We start from the raw sequence: 19,743 nt of genomic DNA on the forward strand, positions 1-19,743 counted from the left end.
AGATGGACTTTGTAACGACGTCTTTAGTACCTTTTAAGGGTCTTGAGAGTGTAGAGTACCATTGAGCCAATGGAGGACTTTCAGAGGCATCAGATTTCAACTAAAATATCTTAATTTCTGTTCCGAAGATGAACGGAGGTCTGACGGGTGTCGAACGACATGAGGGTAAGTAATTAATGACAGAATTTTCATTTTTGGGTGAACTAACCCTTTAATGAATTATTAGTAGCCTATTGTAGTGTCTCAGGAAATCTTGCTCATTGTCACATAGCTCTTCTGTGGCTTCTGCACTGAAGCGGCAGTTTAAGAAAAACACAGACTTCAGCAAATGTCAAATAACCTTTGTCTGTTTAATACTTTTAAAGACAATTTGCCTTGGCCATAATGTCAAATCAAATGAAAGAATGAAGGTGATTCTTATAACACACATTTATTAAAACACAGAAGAGCAACAAATCAAGAACAAGAAAACGGGAACAACGAAACTCGGGATTTACATTTCACTTATAATTAGCAGCACAATTTACACTTTTTGTCGTAACATTGAAACGTAAAATTGTTATTGAAATATTGTAAAGTGTTCATGTGAACTCTTTATTGGATTGTGATTGGATTGCTCCGTATTGGATTGCGAATGAGTAAAGCCCGTATGAGTAATTAGTTGGGTCCCCCCCCCACCAACGGCGAAGATATCCTCGTCCATCGCGGCGCTTTACCGTAAACATCGCCAACTGCCAATTTAGGAGACATCACCCAACCCTAGTGTACAGTAATATTGTGAAATATTATTACAACTTAAAATAATGGTTGTATATTTGAATATACTTTCAAATATCATTTATTTCTGTGATGCAAAGCTGAATTTTCAGCATCATTACTCCAGTCTTAAAGGGTTAGTTCACCCAAAATGAAAATTCTGTCATTAATTACTCACCCTCATGTCGTTCGACACCCGTAAGACCTCCGTTCATCTTCGGAACACAAATGAAGATATTTTAGTTGAAAGCTGATGCTGAGAAAGGCTTGAGATAGGCCTCCATTGGCATTCAGTACATTTACACTCCCAAGACGGATAAAAGGCACTTAAAACGTCGCTACAAAGTCCATCTCACCACAGTGACTCTACAATAATTTTACGAAGCGACGACAATAGTTTTTGTGCGCAAAAAAAAATCAAAATAACACCTTTATCCAACTTGTTCTTGTCTTCCGTGTGTGCCTCCATGACGCATGCGCGAGAATATGACGTAGATCCGGCGCTCGGACACATGACCCAGAAGCGATTTGTTTACGAGCAGAGGAAGACGCACGAGTCTAAGCTGTTGGATTCTACATTGATCGTGCTTTAGGTCTCGGCGTAGTTCTCAAAATGGGGTTAAAGTGTGCATTTCATGGTTTCCCGAACCCCGGCGCTACGTCATATTCTCGCGCATGCGTCGTGGAGGCACACACGGAAGACAAGAACAAGTTAGATAAAGGTGTTATTTAGATTTTTTTTTTTGCGCACAAAAACTATTGTCGTCGCATCGTAATATTATTGTAGAGCCACTGTGGTGAGATGGACTTTGTAACGACGTTTTAAGTGCCTTTTATGGGTCTTGGGAGTGTGAATGTACTGAATGCCAATGGAGGCCTATCTGAAGCCTTTCTCAGACATCAGCTTTCAACAAAAATATCTTCATTTGTGTTCCGAAGATGAACGGAGGTCTTACGGGTGTCGAACGACATGAGGGTGAGTAATTAATGACAGAATTTTCATTTTTGGGTGAACTAACCCTTTAAGTGTCACATGATCCTTCAGAAAACATTCTAATATGCTGATTTATTATCAATGTTGGAAACCGTTGTGCTGCTTAATATTTTTTGAGGCCTGTGATACTTGTTTCAGGATTCATTGATGAATAAAAAGTAAAAAAGAACAGCATTAGAAATCTTTTCTAACCATATAAATCTTTGCTATCACTTTTTAAATCAATTTAACACATCCTTGCTGAATAAAAGTATTCATTTCTTTCAAAAAAGAAAGACCAAACTTTTGAACAGGACTGTATATTGTTACATTGTGTACATTGTAGTGGTATATTGTGTATAAAGGATATCTATTTTAAATAAATGCTGTTTTGTTGTTGTTGTTGTTGTTGTTGTTGTTGTTGTTGTTGTTGTTGTTGTTGTTGTTGTTGTTGTTGTTGTTGTTTTCTTCTTGAAAAAAGTATCACAGGTTATTAAAAAAAATGTTAAGCAGCACTTAAATGAAGATATTTTAGTTGAAAGCTGATGCTGAGAAAGGCTTGAGATAGGCCTCCATTGGCATTCAGTACATTTACACTCCCAAGACGGATAAAAGGCACTTAAAACGTCGCTACAAAGTCCATCTCACCACAGTGACTCTACAATAATTTTACGAAGCGACGACAATAGTTTTTGTGCGCAAAAAAAAATCAAAATAACACCTTTATCCAACTTGTTCTTGTCTTCCGTGTGTGCCTCCATGACGCATGAATAAAAGTATTCATTTCTTTCAAAAAAGAAAGACCAAACTTTTGAACAGGACTGTATATTGTTACATTGTGTACATTGTAGTGGTATATTGTGTATAAAGGATATCTATTTTAAATAAATGCTGTTTTGTTGTTGTTGTTGTTGTTGTTGTTGTTGTTGTTGTTTTCTTCTTGAAAAAAGTATCACAGGTTATTAAAAAAAATGTTAAGCAGCACAACTGTTTCCAACATTGATAATAAATCAGCATATTAGAATTATTTCATAAGGATCACGTGACACTAAAGACAGGAGTAATGATGCTGAAAATGCAGCTTTGATCACAAAAATAAGTTATATTTTAAAGTATATTAAAATAGAAAACCATTATTTTAAATTGTAATAATATTTCACAATATCACTGTTTTTACTGTATTTTTTATCAAATAAATGCAGCCTTGATGAGCGTACTAGACTTCTTTCAAAAACATAAAAAAATAGTAATGTAGATTGTATATAGAAACCGTATTAACTGAAGATGCTGGTTGTTAGCATTTCAGGAAAAGTGTTTTTTTTTTAACCACAGATGCAAACCATCTTAAACAAGTGAAGGTACCACTATGAAAACTACATTAATGCAAAACCGAAGAGTTGCAATGTATCTCACCGTTACTGTGACATTATTTATATATTTGCATGATGAATTTCTTAGCATTTGAATAGCATATCATTCCCACATGCTATAACTTAATATTTGTGAAGTAAGATATGGTAATTTTTTTTTTTCATTGACATTAAATCCAAGCATACATTCCTTTTAAACATTGCTAAAATACACAGTGTTATTTTATTGCATTGGCTCCTTCTTTTAAACAGGCTTCTCTTTTCACTTAGAGTTGATAGATCATATGTAAGGCATCTCGTTGGTTGCCCTGGTAACGGCGGAGCTGAGCGGGAAGGTGTGAAAGTGCAGGAATACGGGTGTTGTTCCTTTGTCTTCCATCAGATCTCAAGACCTGCTCCTTCACTGGGAACATCAGGCGGGAATTCTCTAAAAACAGGCTTTAGGAAGTCCTTGTGGCCACTTTGTAGATCTTAAGAGCTCCATAAATAGTTAAAGTGACACAAATGTTTGTTCTTTTCATATATTTCTTGGGAAGCATTCTGAGTGAGGAATAAATACAAGCAAAAGTAAGACCTTCATGGAATTTTTGATTTCTCTCTTGGGCTTGGATGTATTTCGTACAGCTCTGGAAGGAAATGACAGCCTGCGGTGTAAATTAAAGCGATGATGGATGGTTTTCTTTCAGGATTCCCCAGATTACATGTTGTAATTTTAGATTTATGAGGGATTGTGGTAGATTATGCGCACTAGTAGCTGTATGATGTGGTTTTAATGGGAAATAAGATGGCCTGAATTCATGTTAATGATAAACTGTTGACTTTTCCTGCTCCCATAATCCAGTGTGTTTAGTATAATACTGTTGTTGTTTACACCAACCAGCAAATCGGATTACACGAGGGATCTCTAAAATAGATATGTCCAAAAAACTAATTTTTACGTCAACAGTGACTCTTATTTGTTCATTCATGCTTCATGTAAATTCTGTACATTTAAAGAAAAGCTGTATGTCTTGCCTAACATCTCCTTGCATCTTTTGCAGGTTCTGTTGTGGTGAAGAATGCAGAGAGGAGGCGATTTCTTACGATGCAGTAAAACCAAAACATAATCTGCCATAATCACTGGAGAGTAAAGAAGATTTTGATTAGCAAAAAGAAACAAAGGCAAGTGACAATGGGGCGAAAGAAGATCCAGATTACCCGCATAATGGATGAGAGAAACAGACAGGTAAGATGAGGACGTCTGTTTCACAAATCCAAACTGAAATCTGTAGTCAAAAATCTGTCCGGTGTTTTCCAATTAAATCTAGATCTGTAAGTAGATATAAGAAAGCTTTGAGTTGCTACAATCAGAGGTGGGTAGTAACAAACTACATTTACCTGTGTACATTTTTGGAAAATTTTAATTTTGAATGTGGCTACTTTTACTTTAACTCGAGTACATTTCTAATGAAAAAAAAAACTGGACTTTTTCTTTGTTATGCTGGGCGACATTCCTCTCTTTACCTTATTTTTAGTGCAATACATGCATCGTTTATTCCAAGCACGCTGTCTCTTTTTTCACAAATGAATCACTCTTTTGAGTCGATTCTGTTCAGACTTGATCAAACAAGTTGGCAAAACTGTCGATATTGGTATATTGGTATATTGGTATTCCTGCACGCACTGAACCGATTTCTCACTCGGAGTCGTAAAAGGACATTTAAAACACATCAAGAGCGTTGGATGAAGTAGCCGTGGACCTACAGTCAATTGAAAGCAAATCTGCAAATGCATCCTATTGTTTTGCCAGCGATGAAGATCTTTATTAGATGAACATCTGCGTATGCTGTCTGTGAACGATTTCACAGGTGTAGCTACATTCAGTTTCATTTTATACTGGTAATACATTTTACAACCAAACAGATTATTACGCTAAGTATACACAATACCAATACTACAAAGTATGGCATTACCAGTTTCTTGGACATACAACTTGATTGCATTAAAGGGATAGTTCACCCGAAAATGAAAATTAGCCCATGATTTACTCGCCCTCAAGCCATCCTAGGTGTATATGACATTCTTCTTTCAGACGAATACAATTAGAGTTATATTAAAATTTATAATTGGTTTTCCAAGCTTTATAATGGTAGTGAATGGGGTTCCTGATTTTGAAGTCCAAAAAAGCGCATCCATCCATCATAAAAGTAATCCATACGACTCCAGGGGGGTTAATAAAGGGCTTCTGAAGCACAGCAATTCGTTTTTTTTTTAAGTTATTTTTTTAAATTGTAAGAATATTATTGTTGTTACTAGCCTAGAAATCTAGACACACCCCAAAACAATAAAACAATAATTTGCCGCAAGTGTAGTCTAGCAACTCTCGGTAGACAAACCAAACTCTGGTCAGGCCAATCACATTTTGTATAGAGTCGGTGGGCGGGCTTAACATATTGACGGCACGTCACGACAGAGTTGCGGCGGTTCCGCGTGCTACTCGTAAACAAAGAAGCTAGCGAACAGCAGTCTTTCGAAACGGCTTTGGCCGTGACTCTGGAAGACTTGGAGTTAAGCTTTTCTTTGAGAAAAGAACAAAGAACGGCACTGAAGTCATTCTTAAGAAAGGAAGATGTGTTGGAGGTTTTGCCGACCGGATACGGCGAACGTTTAATCCATCAACTAGCTCCACTTCACATTGCTCTCTGGTTGGTTGTAACGCTATCCTATTGCGTGCAGAGGGAATTTGAAAGACAACCGTTTGTCCCGCCCCTCGGATTGAGCCCTGTCAATGGTGAGTTCCCAGACCCAACATCTTGATGTGGGTCTGGCTTGTCAGGCTATGTTGTTACTAGATATAAACTATAAGATTTAGAATCAATAACCAGATTTGTTTTTATTTCCTTGTTGGTTGCACTCAACATCAAACGTACCGCAAAACTGGTTCACGAGTGGATAACTACAGTATTAAGAACTTTTCTTTTTTTTAAAATATGCTCATTTTCCAACTCCCCTAGAGTTAAACAATTGAGTTTTACGGTTTTCGAATCCATTCAGCCGATCTCTCGATCTGGCGGTAGAATTTTTAGCATAGCTTAGCATAGATCATTGAATCTGATTAGACCGTTAGCATTACGCAGGAATGAGGGTATAGTTCCTAGCCATATCGGTCTAGAAAATCGTAACTTTTCATTCACTTAGTACAAGATGTAACTACAGAAGAGTAAAGTTTTAAATAGGAAAAATATTGAAAGTCTTTGGTCATTTTTGAGTGAGATGCTAACGGTCTAATCAGATTCAATGATCTATGCTAAGCTATGCTAAAAGTTTTACCACCAGACCCGGAGATCGGCTGAATGGATTCGAAAACAGTAAAACTCAACTCAAATGATTCTATTTTCAAAAAAAGTGGAGTGTTCCTTTAATGAACAGCATCAGATGCAGCCAAATGTATCATCATCAGCCCAATCTGTTTAGATGCCTTTTTTTAAAGATTTCTTACCAACCCCTTCATCTTTATAGACCGTTGTAGCACCAGGAACGTCCCACACCTTCAATCCCAACATACATGATTTATTTCAGTTCAAATGATTGCTCGGGAGTGCCCCATGTCTCATTTGCGTGTTTAATGAATGTACAGGTCAGACTCTGGGTCTGTAGCGGTGGGACTAGGCTGATCCACCTCCATGCTTCTGCACACAGGAGCTCTTGTCTGGGTTCCTCAGTGGACTGCCGCCCCTGTGGTGTGGTCGCAGTAATTAGAGCAGTTCAGGGCTCCACGTCTCTCATTAGAAGACTGGTCAGTCTGAGGGCTTGTACAGTCTCTCTCTCTCTCTCTCTCTCTCTGCCCCTGATGGCCATCACTCACAGCAAAACCACAGAGACAGGCCTGAATTTACCCAGTCTGCACTGGTATCTACGTTTAAAATACTAACCAGCATCACAAACCCTATCTTGTCTGGGCACTCTTGTTTGGTAGATTATTTTTGGTACACACAGTGTTTTTTATCACTGGTTTACACTGAAGGTTTTTAGTCAGTGACATACAGTACATATGTAGAAATATATTCCTGTGTAAATGAATAATTCCTCTGTACTATATGCTGTGATTTTGGTGTCCGTTTTATACAGTATTAGTAGAAAATCATAATCAGCAACTTTATTTAATGCTTCGTTTATTTAAGTCTGATGTATGAAGACTTAAGACTTCCTGTTAGTACAATCATTCACCAGAAAAAGGTACAAAAGCTGTCACTGTTGCGGGACCCTTTTAAAAGATACTAATATGTACACTTCAGGTAATAATATGTACATTTAAGGTACACCCTAAATAAGATACAAAAGTGCACCATTTGAAAAAGTACTGCCCCAGTGACAGCTTTTGTACATTTTTATTTTTTATGAGAGTGATGTTTGGGGTCGGTAAGAGGTTTTTAATGTTTTTGACGAAGCTGAATTGTCAGCATCATTACTCCGGTTTTCAGTGTTTTCATTTTCCACATTGACTGTAGTTTGGTTGAATGAATTGGTATTCTTTTATTTTCCAAAAGCGCTAATCATTCCTCATTCACCTCTGTAAGAGTCTCTGGAACTATGTTTAAGCTTTTCAAATGTGATTATACACTTTGACATTGACAACAAACATTGAAGGAGTTTGTTCTCAGTGTTTCATGCGCTGTTGTAAGAATTTGTGCCTCAGCTGTGAAGTGGTAGCAAGCTTGAGATTCCTCAGGGAGGGTGATAATTGGCAGGAAACATGAGAAGATCTGGCAACACTGACAGCTGGGTCCCCATCAGACAGTCGTGAAGAATGACTTCTTCTGATACTATAAATGAACATACACTTAGAAAAATTATCACTTCAGTGTCACATGATCCTTCAGAAATTGTAATATGCTGATTTGCTGCTCAGGAATTTACAGTGTTCTCTTCCGAGTGTTTTCAGATGTAGCTTTTGTCCAGATGTATCTGTCATGGGTGGCTGTACAAAGCGACTAAACGAGGGAACTAATGAGATCATTAACGAACACTAGGTGAACAGAATAAAATTGACACAGACTGGGAAATTAGGTTAGAGGAAAACACTCCTTACATAACAACCCCCCCCCCCCCCACATCTGGAAAGACGTGTCCTTGTGGCGTACAAGGTCCAACTGAGGGGAGCAGGAGCAGAAGGGGCCAGATGATGACCTAGGCCACAGCCAGCACAATGTTCCAAGGCGGAGTCGCAGGAGAGAGAAGCCATTGTGGTGGCCTGGGTGAAGGAACCAGGGATGTGATCTTGTGCGGCAGAGCCGAGACACAGAGCCAAGGTGACACTGCAGGTTCGGAGGGTCAAAAAGGAAATATTATTTTTTAGACAGGGATCTGGAAGACTGCAGTTGAGCCAGTGCGACCAAAGACAACGGTGAGGCCTTTAGGAAGGCAGAGCCCGGTGGAGCCAGGGTGACGTCTGACCAAGGTGTAGACCTGGGGACGAGGGAGCCTGTTGAAGCTGGTGGGATGATGGGCCACGGTGGAGCTGAGGGAGTATTGAGCCAAGGCAGAGCCGATGGTTCGGAGGACCGGGGTGGAGTCCGGAGCTCACTGGCTGGAGGCGGAGACGGGGATCCTCATGCTGAGGTGGAGCTGGGAACTGGAAGACTTGAGGCGATTCTTCCACACTGCAGGGGGGCAACTGTGGATGAGCTGAGGGACTAACAGGGACCAGCGGTGGAAGGGATGATGAACAGGCTGGCTTAGGTAGAAGAGGTGGGAGAGGGAAGCTGGGTAGGCACTCTGGAAACACAGGAAACTCTGGAGACACGGGAAACTCAGAACTGGGCAGGACCAGCAGTAACGGGAGACTTAATGGTATTACTTACTCAAATAAATAAAAAAAATTAGGTCCAGACTTTCACAGCAACAGGGAGGTAGAAGGGGTTGCCATTCAAGCCCACAAGCTCCACTAGTACTCCCTTGGGTACTGGCATTGTTGCAGTCTCGCACACCTGGTCAGACGTGTCGATGGGCACAGACTCCAGGCTGGTATCTGGCTTTTTATTGGCACGTTCTCTGTAGCAGGCGCTGGCTCCGTGTTTGTGGTGGAGTTCGGCTCTAGCTCCGTCGGGTGGGGTTAAGGCTGACTAGGCTCTGGGTCTGGAGTGTCCTCCTCTAGGCCGATGGTAAATGCAGAGTTGTTATTCACCAGTACCCACTCCACACATGCGGCGAAATCCTCAAGTGGACCCTGAACTCCAATAAGTCCCTGGTTTGTGCTCCAGGCACAATAGCTGAACAGCGGGTGAGGTCCATGGTGATGGGAGTACAAAGCGCACAAAGACAAAGGAGATCAGCAAAAACAGTCTTTAATCCAATAAATCCAACAGGCAAGGAAAGCCCAGGAAACAGAATAACACAGCCATGTAAATCCTGATGAGACAGGGCAAAGAACTGAACAAAATAGGTATATGTCAGACTAAACGAGGGAACTGAGATAATTAACAAACACCAGGTGACAGGATAAAACTAACACAGACTGGTTGTAGTGTTCCAGACAAAGGCACGCCAAACTGCCTAAGCGCAAGGAATTGTGGTAGCTAGATGTAAAATAAGCATGGCAGACCTTACAGGGCTTATGTTCATTTACAATCATTTCTTTCGCCAAAGGTGCTTACTATTGGCTTATTTGAGGGAAACGGAGGAGAAAAACGGCGCATACGGCAAGAGAAGCTGTTATACCTTTTATTTTACGTTATTTGTATATTTGTTTCATAAACACCGCGTCCATAGGGGCTGCCATTGTTGTTTCGCGGACTATGTGACGTCAAAGCTCGTTACTGGGAGTACATCGATTTGGTACAAGTTCACGGGTTGGAAGTCACGGGTTTGGCTGCCGTTCCAGTGCACTTTCACGGGTAGAAGGTTGAAAAAACACCACAGGTTACAGGTTGCCTGGAACGCGGCATAGGTCACAGGTAAACAGAACTAAAACACACTCAATAGAACATAGTCCTGACTGTATCTTTGTGCAACAGTGAACAGATCTCTTCAAGTTACTTGAACTCTTTATTTGATATCTATGACATCTATGATACCTACACCTATTATCACCTTTAAGGAGGTTGCTCTGATTTCTGCTATTTCTCCTACCCTTTTCATAGGTGACGTTCACGAAGAGAAAGTTTGGTCTGATGAAGAAGGCATATGAGCTCAGTGTTCTCTGTGACTGTGAAATAGCCCTGATTATCTTCAACAGCTCCAATAAGCTCTTCCAGTACGCCAGCACGGATATGGACAAAGTCTTGCTGAAATACACAGAATACAATGAACCACACGAGAGCAGAACCAACTCTGACATTGTGGAAGTAAGTTTCTACACATTTGGGCCGGTTTCACACTGCACGCGTTAGCAGGGCGTAAGCAGCGCGTATTTTTTCCGGCGCCCATGTTAACAGATTAGAGCATTCACACCGCACGCATTCGTGTAGCAGGAGCAGAGCAGAAGCAGCAGTGCCGCGATCGTTTCGACGCAGAGTCTATTTTTATTGCGCTGCTCACGCTGAATTAAAGCCACAGTGGATTGTTCTTAATCAAAACTGACCTGATTAACATGGAAAATATCAAATTTCACCTTGAAATCATGTAGTGAAGTGTCCCGTGTGTTTCACGATCACCATATGACATCCAGCGCTGTGAAAAAATAAAATAAAATACACGAAAACACAACACTGCCAGAAGTTTTTGCCCAAACTTCAAAAGCCTGTTTAAATGATTAAAACTAGAAGCATATCTTCACTTTAATGTTACATTTATTCATGTGAACTACTTATATACAACATGTTATGCATGTTTGTATGAGACTGAGGGGGACACGGTCGCATTTGCAGCAGATATATGCTGCCCATCCTAAATCAAAGCACGAGACAGACAGGGGTCGGAGGAGAAGACCGGAAAATGTGACATAATGAACAATATTCGTCTGTATTTGCAATACCGAGCTGCGCGAGACAAACGCTGCCAGTGTGAATGCAATGCACAACGGGCGGGCGCGGCTCCCGCTCTCCATACGCACTGATCCTGCCTTGCCAACGCACTGCTTGCGCGTGTGGTGTGAAACCGACGTAAGACGTTGTGTGTTCAAACGCAGTATAACATCTCAATTATGATTTTTTTTTATGATTTAATTGCCAGTTTGAAATTGATTACAAAAGATTACATTTTAAAGTCGGCATGAAATGGAAGTTGCAATCTTTTCTTTCCTATTGTGACGTATATCCGAGTAAAACAGCTTCTCAAACAAGAAAAAATGTTGAGTGACTTGATTTTGTCCAATGAGAATTGATTGGATGGTTTGCTATTGGTCGATCTCATTTGAGTGACAGGTTGTCCCACCCTCGCATGTAACCCATTTAATGTGCTCCCCTGTAAATTGTAAAAGTCAGCATGAAATTAAAATATATTCGATCTATTTAATAAATGCATGTTATAGATTGTATTGTATTCATCTATGCAAATGTTTCATTTTTTATTTTTAACTTGTAATTTTTAATCAGAATGTCATAACTGCAGTGAAAAAGACTGGAGATATATGCCTGACTTTTCCGATCATTAAGCCCTCTTAAACCGCACTCAAGTTCATCGGGTCTGCTTTTTTGAGTGTAACAGCCACATCTCAAAATCCAATCATCAACTGATGGATAATCAAGGAAAAAAATTTTTTTTTTCCATAATCCATTAAACTCATATGTGTATGACAATTATGGAAGAAAGGATCTGTCACTACTTCTGTTTCATCACAACTTTAAAAACGTGTCACTCATTTTGTAGTGGTTGATTTATTCATAATCTTATGACCCATATCTGATTGAATAGGCTCTCACAGAACGGCCTCTAACAGATTACACAAATGCACCTTGTAGCAGTAGCATCTGGAGATGCGGGCTGCATTTACCGTTGTTGTAATGCAGTTAGTTAACAAACAGTTGGGCTGCGTTTCGAGCATGCAGGCTGAAGTAATTATAGATCACTGTCTTCTGTGAAGCATGTGCTCAAATTACATCTTCATTGTCACATGCATTTGCTCCATTTAAAATTAACATGTGAAGCTAGCCAAGGCTGTTCTGTGCTTTTCCTTCTGCCAAGATATATAAACAATTGTCATCTGTGTTTACATTTATTCATAGAAGCTTTCATCCAAAGTGACTGATACACTACCAGTAAGAAGTTTGGAATAATTAAGATTTTAATGTTTTTGAGAGTCTCTTATGCTCACCAAGGATGCATTTATTTCAACCAAAATACAGTAAAAACTGTATATTGTGAAATAGTATTACAATTTAAAATAATTGTTTTCTATTTGAATATATTTTAACATATCATTTATTCCTTTGATGCCAAAGCTGAATTTTCAGCATCATTACTCCAGTCATATGATCCTTCAGAATTATGTTGATTTTAACCATGAATCAACCTCTTTAGACCATGCGCTTAGATCGTTAAAAAAGTCCGGATTATCAATGTTGAAAGTTTTTGCTGTGTAATGTTTTTGTGGCCACTGTGATACAATTTTTCCAGGATTCTTTAATGAATTAAAAGTTGAATGAACAGCATTGATCTTTTTTGTAACATTATAAATGTCTTTACCGTTACCAATCTTTGGACCGGTAGTGTGTACATTTTTTGTTTGCCAGATAACCACTTTTTTCTAAAAGCATTATTTGTTGTTATTGTGAGACTAGTTTCTGTTGAGAGACCAGGTTTAAAGTAAATGGTGAATGTTCAGAGTCTAGCAATCTGTAGCTAAATGCTGGTGCTGAAGTCATGTTGAACAGATTTTCTGCAAGTGGTGCTAATTGGTTGTAGCTAAAAATAAAGATCCAGTCTTATCCAACATTCATACCAAGGAAACCTGAGATACTATCAGTCAAGGACGTGGCACTTTTGGCAAGCCCCGCTCATTAGCCTCTATTAATCACAAATCACTTGCGTGTACCAGTAATGCATTTCTGAATCAAAGTTATGTGTGCTGGTCTCACATTAGCATACCCTACCCTGTTTTACAGCAATATACAGTAACTATGAGCTCAATTGCCACTTTAACTTGATATTCTGTTATAAAATGTCTCCAAATAGGGATTCATACACTCTAAAAAAAAAGGCTCGTAATCATAGGGGAACCTTTTTTAGTGCTATATAGCACCAATTTTGGTGCTTCAGTGGTTCTTCAGCGGTTCTTCAGAGGTGCTATATAGCACCTTAGTCAAAGAACCGGTGAAGAACCTCTGAAGAACCGCTGAAGAACCACTGAAGAACCGCTGAAGAACCACTGAAGCACCAAAATTGGTGCTATATAGCACTAAAAAAGGTTCCCCTATGATTACGAGCCAAGAACCATTTTTGGTGCAATATAGAACCTTTTTTTTTTAGAGTGTATAAAGATTGTTAAGGAGGCTCATCTTGAAGCTGTTCAGACAGAAAAGTAATAAAACTGAAAAATTCAAAATGCAAGATACAAATGCAGAATCCTGCTTTTTTCTCTATAGTATATCAGAAGATTTTTCATTGGGATTTCTCAGTGATTATTGTGCAGTTTTTGTATTTATCAACTTTTATTGGAGGTCTACCATTGGAGAACTCTTTCACATTGATTATTCAATGGCTATGCCTAGGAAAGTGGTCATAAAATCCATTAACTTCTCCAACATCCTATAGCCATCAAACCTGGATGGCCTGGAGTGTTACAGTTGCTGGGTGCAGGAGGGAAGAGTCAGAATCGGAACTTCAAACAAAGATGGGTTGAATCAAAACAGGAACAAATAACCAAGCCAACATAACATTAAGAATGGACAAGGAGTGCAGGGAGTGAGTACAATATAAAGGAGTGCTAATGACAGGACAACCAGGTGCAGGGAATCCAGGGAGAGTTGGAGAGACGATGAGGAAGTGAGTTCAGGTGTGAGGATCATGGGAACTGGAGTCCGGGACAGGTGTGGATGTGACATGGAGTTGGTGATGATGATTTGATTGGGGCAGATCCTGTCAAATCAGTCAACTTTTTCACTGCATATCTTTTTGGTTTTGATTTATTTGCTATTAAAGCATAGATTTGTTTTCCGGATTAATAGAGAGTCAGAACCTCTTAGTTGAACTCATCAACCTCTATATGAGTCATAGGTGTAATAGAAGGCCTGGTTATAACATTAAAGCACATAGTTACAGCATTACAGATGCCTGAGGATGAGATAAGCTGCTGATTTCCGCTCACTCTCATAAGGGCTCTTAAACTGCTGCAAGAGCGTCCTCAATCTAATGTCCTGCACTTACACTTTTGCTTTAGCATTTTAATATTCTGTAACAGGTATGAAAATATTCTGAATACCTGCACTCAGTCTGACCTTTCATTTCCAATGTGATGTAGATTTTTAATGCCATCATACCATTGTTCTTTGCTGCTCCTTACAGGTGCTGAACAAGAAGGAACACAGAGGCTGTGACAGCCCAGATCCAGAATCTTCATATGTCCTCACGCCTCATGCCGAGGAAAAATATCAGAAGATTAATGAAGAGTTTGACAATATGATGAGAAATCACAAAATTGTAAGCAAAGTGTGATCGTGACGTCTCTGTTATGTACACTACCTTTTAAAAGTTTGGGCCCGGGTAGTAAAAATGTTGTTTATTTAAAAAAAAATTGAAAGTCTCATTTAAGTCTACGCACTAAAAAGTAGCCCCCCTGATAAGAATCATGGCCCCTGTATCCAGAAACCATATCAACTTCATTAAATGTTTTTTATTATTATTATCATGATTCTAATTTAGGACTAATTTGAAATGTTTTCTGGTTTAAAGGCACAATATGTAGGATTTTTGGATTAAAGGTGCACTATGTGAACATTTAAAATATCAAAAGTAAAATATCCAAAAACCACTAGGCCAGTGTTAAATATTTTGTTCAGTTGAGTACTTACAATATCCCAAATGTTTCCAACTATTTGTAAATCGAGAGAAATTGCTATTTTAACCAAGGAACCGGGACGTGTGAGGGATCCGTCTGTCAATTGCGTCATATCTGCGTTACCCTCATTTTCCGGTTTTATTTTGCAGAAACGCTTTACTCTTACTGCAGTGTGAACAAGTGTCATAGCAGCCGCCGAGAGAACGCACAGAGTAATGTCATAACATCATTAACACACTCAGATGTATCTAATATGATAAACAGAGCTGCGGTACCTCATACGCATGACCGGAAAACCGGAAGTCCCGCCGGAGACTGTGTCATAATAAAAGTCCCGCCGCTCTTCTCATTAACAATCGCTCCAGAGGCCATGCTCAGCTCCACAACACTCAGTCCTGCTCTGCTTCATACTACAATACCGTTAATAATCACATCCATGAACATGATTTCTGCCCAAGTCCTATCCCTAGTCTTTCCCACCGGCTGTGAGGTGAAGACCACATGCCCCAAGATTCTGTGCTCAAACGTGGCGTTATCAAACTACGCCTTTTGTTTTGAACAGGCGACCTCTAGTGAATGGAAAAGTTACAGAGTGCACCTTTCTAAAAACCAAACAATGTTATATATTTTGTTGACTTGTGTACTTATATTATTCCAAATGTTTCCAACAAAGTTTAAATTCTGAAAAATCAGCTATTTTAACCAGTCTAACGGCCCGTGTCATTGCATCGCCTGTTAATGAGGTAATTGATTTTGCATTTTATTCATGGGCGTTGGAAGCAAAAAGAAATGTGGGTCCTCTGTCAGAAATTTTTTACTGGAGTAGATGCCATTTACATGAAGTACAAATATATTGCCTTGTTTACTAAACGTCTGGTTGGGCCAGACAAAATTACGGAAATCACTGAATCATTTAGAGTGGCAATAGTGTAGTGGTAAGATGCATGGCATAAAGTTTTGACACAAATAGACCCGAGGTTTGAATCCGCCTTTTGCCGAACTCGCTGTACTCCCTTTTCCCATCACATATCAGATCGGAAAGGCATTTATTTTCAATAAAAATGTAGAAAATATTATAAAAGTTTAAATAAAGCGTCTAACGTGTTTAATAATAAGTGTTTATCGGGTAGGGGTAGGTAAACAGACATGTGCTCAATAATAGACGGTAAAAGTGGGTCCAATGTCATTGGTCGTAAAATGTGGTTGGGTCTTGTTCTGCCTGATCCGAGTCACCGTCAGATGTTTTTATCGGCTGTGGAGGTGAATAATGCCGCCACAACGTGCTATCAGAAATGTTCTACTTCCCACTTCTGAAGTCGTGATTACGAGCTCATCCCGTTCAAATTTTCACTTCAGTTTTTTTAACTAGGAAACTAATATTTACGATAATTCCGATAGCACGTGAAGGCAGCATTAGACAACTTCCATGATTCCTCATTCACAGCGTCAACGAACTACGCCTTTGTTATTGTTTTGAATAAGCAACCTCTAGTGGTGAAACTTACATACTGTGCCTTTAATCTAACTTCATCCCTGGACGCCTCTCTCAATATCTCTCTTCTCTGTCTCCATCAGCCGGCTGCTTTGGGTCACCAGAGTTTCTCAATGCCTTTGACTTTGCCCGTCACCAACCCCTCCACCCTTCCCTACAGTACAGACAGCTCACTGGACACCCCAGTGTCCCTCAGCGGGGCGAACATACTGTCTCTGTCCTCCAACGGCCTCCAGAGCACCAACAGCACTGCTGTCATGGGTTAGGATCTACATCATTACCATACATTTTTGAAAGCAATACCATCATAATGCTTTGGTGTTCAATGCTAATTCCAGTGATGTTTTGAGGTAATTTGGAATGCCATTGATGAATAAGATTGCCATTCATTTCCATGGTAAAAATCAAAATATTATGGTATCACCATTGTTTGGTTCATAGTGTTTATGTCTATGCTTAAAGAAATTGGTCTCATATATTTGGAAATGAAACATTAATTTATATCTAAACCTTGTTTGTTTGATTCATTTTCATATGTTCAGATGGTATGCCAGGTTCCTCAGACATCACACTTCCAAATGGTGTGCACTCCAGTCATGTGGGTAGGTGTTTTTTTGGTTAGTTTATACAACGTGTCTGACCGTGATGATAAAGTTCCACTAAGTAACAGTCTGTTTAAGGAACACACATTCAAATTTTGATTTATTTCTATGCTTGCTGTCTAATTCTATTTATATAGAAACCATCCACAAATCCGATGAATGTTTCTTAAAGAGCAGGATTTGAATGTTGTAGACAGATTTACTGTATTATGAGCATGAAGCCATCAAATTTTCAATATACTGTACTGTACATGCTCATAACCCTCTATGAAAGTATCCGAATGTCAGAGATACCGTGTTTTTTTATGTTTTTTTGAATCAGCTGTGTATTAATACCTGATGTTGACTGGTGTGGGCAGGATATGAGTTCACGACCTCATGGAAGCAAAGATGCATCAAAGTAAAGACAATTATAATGTTACAAAATATTTGTATTTCAAATAAATGCTGTTCTTTTGAATTTTCTCAAGTAATCAAAGGATGCAGCAAATCATAATATTAGAATGATTTCTGAAGGATCATGTGACACTGAAGACTGGAGAAATGATGCTGAAAATTCAGCTTTGCATCACAGGAATAAATGACATTTTAAAATATATTTAAATATAATATGTATTATGTAATACATTTCACATAAATTTGACCTTTTTTACTGTATTTTTGCTCTAATAAATGCAGGCTTGGTGAGCATAGGAGACTTTTTTTCAAAAATAATAAAACATCTTACTGTCATCAAACTGAACGGTAGTGAGCAATCCAGTAATTTTTATCAGTCTTTAAAATAATTTTGTCACCACTGTGTGGTTGCACTTTAAAGCCCTGCCCACCCAAGGTTTACCTTTTTGACTATGTTAGCTCGCAGTTTCTAACCTATAATTATGTTAACCTTCTCTTGTTATAATCTCCTTTTTTATTGTGCCTTGTTCAGCCAATGGCTTCATCTGTGGTCCGGAAGGAAGCAGTATGGGAAAAGTTGTTTCTGTAAAATCTCAAAGCCGCAAACCTGATCTGAGAGTGCTCATCCCTTCTGCATGCAAGAGCGCCGCTTCTTCACTGGTGAGAGCTCCTTTATCTGCCATCAGCAACAGATCTGCTATATGTCAGTGAAACATCCTGAAATCATTAGATAATGAGAGTGTATTGACCTGCCTGAAACGGCCCTTAAAACTTTTTCTTGCAAGCTGCCAGAAGAAGGAGAGGAGCATTTGGTAAGGGCTATTTGATCATGTTTTGTTCAGAAAACTTTTTAAAAAATGACTCATTAATCTAGGTTATGAAAGTTTTAAGAAAGTCACTTTTATTACATTTGCCTAGTGTTCAACAGATACATGCCATGAGGCCATCTAGTGGTTCTTTGACACATTACAGTCAAAGTTTACACCGAAAATAAGTTTAATACAAGCTTTACTAAAATTATTTGGACATTTATGACACACTCATCTTCCATCATCCATCTGTCTGTCTGTCTGTCTGTCTGTCTGTCTGTCTGTCTGTCTGTCTGTCTGTCTGTCTGTCTGTCTGTCTGTCTGTATGTATGTCTGTCTATCTCTCTGTCTGTCTACTCCATCTATCCATCTATTTGTCTGTATATCTACTTTCACCCATTCAGCCATGTCTATCTATCTATCTATCTATCTATCTATCTATCTATCTATCTATCTATCTATCTATCTATCTATCTATCTATCTATCTATCTATCTATCTATCTATCTATCTATCTATCTATCTATCTATCTATCTATCTATCTATCTATCTATCTATCTATCTATCTATCTATCTATCTATCTATCTATCTATCTATCTATCTATCTATCTGCCGTTCTCTCTCATATCTATCCATCCATCCATGTTTTATTGCGAAAACTCCAGCTCTCTGCATTGTTTTGCAAAACAGTGATGTGTGATGAATGTTATGTATGATAGATAATGAATTGTGAGTATAGATTGAATATAATTTTTGTTGTCTGTAAATAGCTTTTTTTTAGCCCACATATCTCCACACAAAATCAACCCCTGTTGTTTCCACCATTTTTAATTTAAACCTCAGAGAATAGACCATTCTCAGTCCAGCCAATCACTGACCACACCTGTGGTATCCACGGCAACCCCCAGTCTGCATCCCCAGGGTCTTGTGTATTCAGCCATGACCTCATCCTTCAGTACAGGTATATCATTGACCTATACACATCTTCTAATAACACCAGTTACTGTCCCCTTGGAACTCACGTCACTACGAATGACTAATTTACTATTTAACTCTTTCATTTCTTACAGATTTTGCCTTGAGCAGTGCAGAAGGCAGTTCTTTACACGGCTTCAGTTCACCAGACGCCGTCACATCCGGTCCAGGGTATTCATGGAAACACAACCAACATATTCAGCCAGGTTTCAGTGCTCAGAGGTGAGAACATGACATAGGGCTGTGATGCCACGTTGGTCCATTCTGGGCATGCATTTCCCTGCGGTCACCCAAAGTGTTCAAGCACAGGACATTAACAAATACTTTCAGTCGTCGTCATTTAAGATAAGGGTTTAAAAATAAGCCAAGAGTTATTATATCTGGTCTGAGCTGTCTTACCAGTTTAAGATGGTCAGACAACCCTTTTTTTTTCTTTTTCTTTTACATTTTGTGTTTTA

At 39.1% G+C, this 19,743-nt stretch overlaps 1 protein-coding gene across 9 annotated transcripts in view; it reads left to right on the forward strand.

Annotated features, from left to right (window-relative positions):
• mef2ab (myocyte enhancer factor 2ab) overlaps positions 1–19,743 on the forward strand; it is a 43,554-nt gene that overhangs the window by 18,484 nt on the left and 5,327 nt on the right. For 2 of the 9 annotated variants that reach the window (XM_079802934.1, XM_079802936.1), the window contains exons 2-10: positions 129–165; positions 4,140–4,324; positions 10,218–10,421; positions 14,518–14,652; positions 16,586–16,763; positions 17,045–17,104; positions 18,033–18,160; positions 19,154–19,271; positions 19,381–19,507. In XM_079802934.1, coding sequence (XP_079659060.1) covers positions 4,271–4,324; positions 10,218–10,421; positions 14,518–14,652; positions 16,586–16,763; positions 17,045–17,104; positions 18,033–18,160; positions 19,154–19,271; positions 19,381–19,507 — 1,004 coding nt within the window. In that variant the 5' untranslated portion in view covers positions 129–165; positions 4,140–4,270. Of the gene's footprint in view, positions 1–128; positions 166–4,139; positions 4,325–10,217; positions 10,422–14,517; positions 14,653–16,585; positions 16,764–17,044; positions 17,105–18,032; positions 18,161–18,285; positions 18,313–19,153; positions 19,272–19,380; positions 19,508–19,743 lie in introns of those variants that run through there. The other 7 variants (XM_079802935.1, XM_079802933.1, XM_079802932.1 and 4 more) reach the window with 6 other exon arrangements.

Source organism: Gobio gobio (genome assembly GCF_949357685.1).
Source record: "Gobio gobio genome assembly, chromosome: 2".
NCBI lineage: Eukaryota > Metazoa > Chordata > Actinopteri > Cypriniformes > Gobionidae > Gobio > Gobio gobio.